General features: G+C 37.1%; 1 protein-coding gene across 1 annotated transcript; it reads left to right on the top strand.

Moving 5' to 3' along the window:
• The first annotated feature begins 1,319 nt into the window (after window positions 1–1,319).
• On the top strand, window positions 1,320–1,964 carry LOC124889574. Its single transcript, XM_047401530.1, has one exon. It carries the CDS (start codon window positions 1,320–1,322, stop codon window positions 1,962–1,964), a length of 645 nt encoding a protein of 214 aa, XP_047257486.1.
• The last annotated feature ends 471 nt before the right edge of the window (window positions 1,965–2,435 follow it).

Here is a 2,435-nt window from a genome sequence, read left to right as displayed (position 1 = left end):
GTTCTCTCTTTGTTTAATATTTTTCTTCTTTTCTTTTGGTCAGAGAAATGTTTAATTTGTCACAGGACTATATAGTATATGTATGACTGTGATTTTTGTATGGTGGAGGACAGTTAGATACCATCAAATTGGTTGTCAACCTGGTCCGTTTATTAAGAACATTGTATTAAATATTCTTTTACATAAATTCTTTCATGTTCCGTTTTCACCTTGATAACTCTGTTTTAATTTATTTGTCTTACTTTTATTTTATTTCTATATCCCTGCGGGTACACCAGGGTTGAAAAAGTACGGGGCCTTTAGTAAGAAGAGTACTGCCTAAAGCAATGTGAGTTGAAGTGTCTATATGGAAACCGGCAATAAACTGGATCGATCTATTCTTTGGTGAAGCATCCAAAGTTTAACTATACACTCACACGATCTTTGCTTGTAGCAGGTTGTTTTGGACATTTTCTAGGAACATTTAAGATTACAAGATTAAAGGATATTGTGATGTGCATGTATTGTACATATCTCTGATTTAAAATTAGATGATTCAAAAATCTTCATTAATCTTAAACTCCGCATTAAGTCAAAATAGGACAAATAAATTAAAACGGAAGAAGCTACATCTTTTTGTTAAAACAGAGGGAGTAACATCTTTCACCTTTTTGTTATCGCATTTATTGTTGTTAGGTTGTGTAGTTATTATTTTTGCAATTGTTGTTATGGTTTGACGGTAACATTTCAAGCAAAAATAATACTCCGTCAGAAAGGTAATAGCTGAAATATTACTATTGTTGTTGTTATGGTTTGACGGTGAGATTTCAAATGAAAATATTCTTCCAAATCATACTTCATCAAAAGGGGTATAATAAATGAAATATTATTATTGTTATTGTTGTTGAAAATTATGTATGTAGGTATGAGATCATAATACTACAGCAATTACATGCATGTATATTCGAAATATTACTTTTATTTGACATATTCACATCATCAAACCATGTTATTGGAACTTTAATTACTCTTTTATTTTGATAGGAGAACCCCTTTACGCATATACGCTTTATGTATTCCATTTTTCAGCTCACTTTAATATAGATACTTTAGAGGTTATCTTGAAATTAATTCTTTAAAGAGACTTATTTATGAAATTTATATATGTTGATAAGTGGAATATTATTTAACCATACTAGTGGAGTGATATATACTTCTCATATACAGTTCTCTAACAGACCCCCGGAGATAATGTCCATCACCACTGACCAACCGGCTTCAGAAACGTCCAACCCCAGGAGAAATCACCAGATCCACCACCTCCGATGAAAGGAGATACCATGGAAATAGATCCAACTAAGAAACAAAGTTTTAAAGACATGTTAAGAGACAAGCGCACAGATCTCAATCGAACCTATGAAAATACCAACCAATCTGTGATTTGTGATGATGCTGATGCCACTGATGTAGATGTCATTCCAATTTCAAAAGAAGAAAAAGACTGGATCTACCTCCGATGGCAGTACTCCGTCATTGTAAAGTTAGTGGGCAAAAGAATTGGGTATCAATATTTCTGTACAAGACTTATCGATCTCTGGAAGCCCACAGAAAACCTCATCCTAATAGATTTGGGGGAAGACTTCTACATAGCTAAGTTCAGCAAAATTGAGAATAAGAACAAAACCCTCCATGAGGGACCATGGTTTGTTGTCGGCAAATTCCTCTCCGTCAAGCAATGGGAACCCAACTTCGCACCACAAAATTCCACGCCCACCCACACAACGATCTGGGCCCGACTGCCCAACTTACCAATCGAATTCTACGATCAAAGCATATTGGAGAAAATTGGAAGGAAACTAGGCGCACTGCTGAAGATTGATTCATGTACCTCTGCCAAGTTAAGGGGGCGTTATGCGAGAATAAGTGTCCAAGTCCCTCTGCAGTTTCCAGTCAAGAAGTCAATCACCGTTGGCTCCCATAAATAACAAATCGTCTATGAATGAAAGGATCTCTGTTTGTCAACTGTGGTCACATTGGTCACACCTTACAACACTGTCCCAAGGCATCAACAACGGCAACTCAGACACAAAGAACCAACGTAAATAAAGCTGAACCCAGTAACCCAGTTAAAGAGGAAGCCTGGGCAACTGTCACCTTCCCTAAGAGACATGCAAAGTCCAAAAAAATCCATCCACGATAGCTCATATATCCGGGAAAAGGGTCGGGCAATACACAACCCAAGTAAAGGCCTTTGATGCAGTAACAGGTAAATTTCTAACCCCTATTATCTCCCCCACCCCTGAAATTTGAAAGGAAAAAAAGAAAGTTAGGTCGGCTAACAATGCCTCACCCCCTTTGACCAATGAAGTCAACTTTTCTCCACACACTCACACACTTGGGATAAACTCAACCAGTGGTCCCCACTCACCCATTAATTCTTTCTACCCTCTAACCCC

Source organism: Capsicum annuum, chromosome 12, assembly GCF_002878395.1.
Source record: "Capsicum annuum cultivar UCD-10X-F1 chromosome 12, UCD10Xv1.1, whole genome shotgun sequence".
In the NCBI taxonomy this organism is placed as follows: domain Eukaryota; kingdom Viridiplantae; phylum Streptophyta; class Magnoliopsida; order Solanales; family Solanaceae; genus Capsicum; species Capsicum annuum.
Note: the sequence above shows the minus strand (reverse complement) of the source record. Positions and strands in the feature narration are given on the sequence as shown.

What these genes read in the sequence shown, in the direction of transcription:
- LOC124889574 (XM_047401530.1), top strand. Translation starts at nt 1,320, where the DNA reads ATGGAAATAGATCCAACTAAGAAACAAAGTTTTAAAGACATGTTAAGA.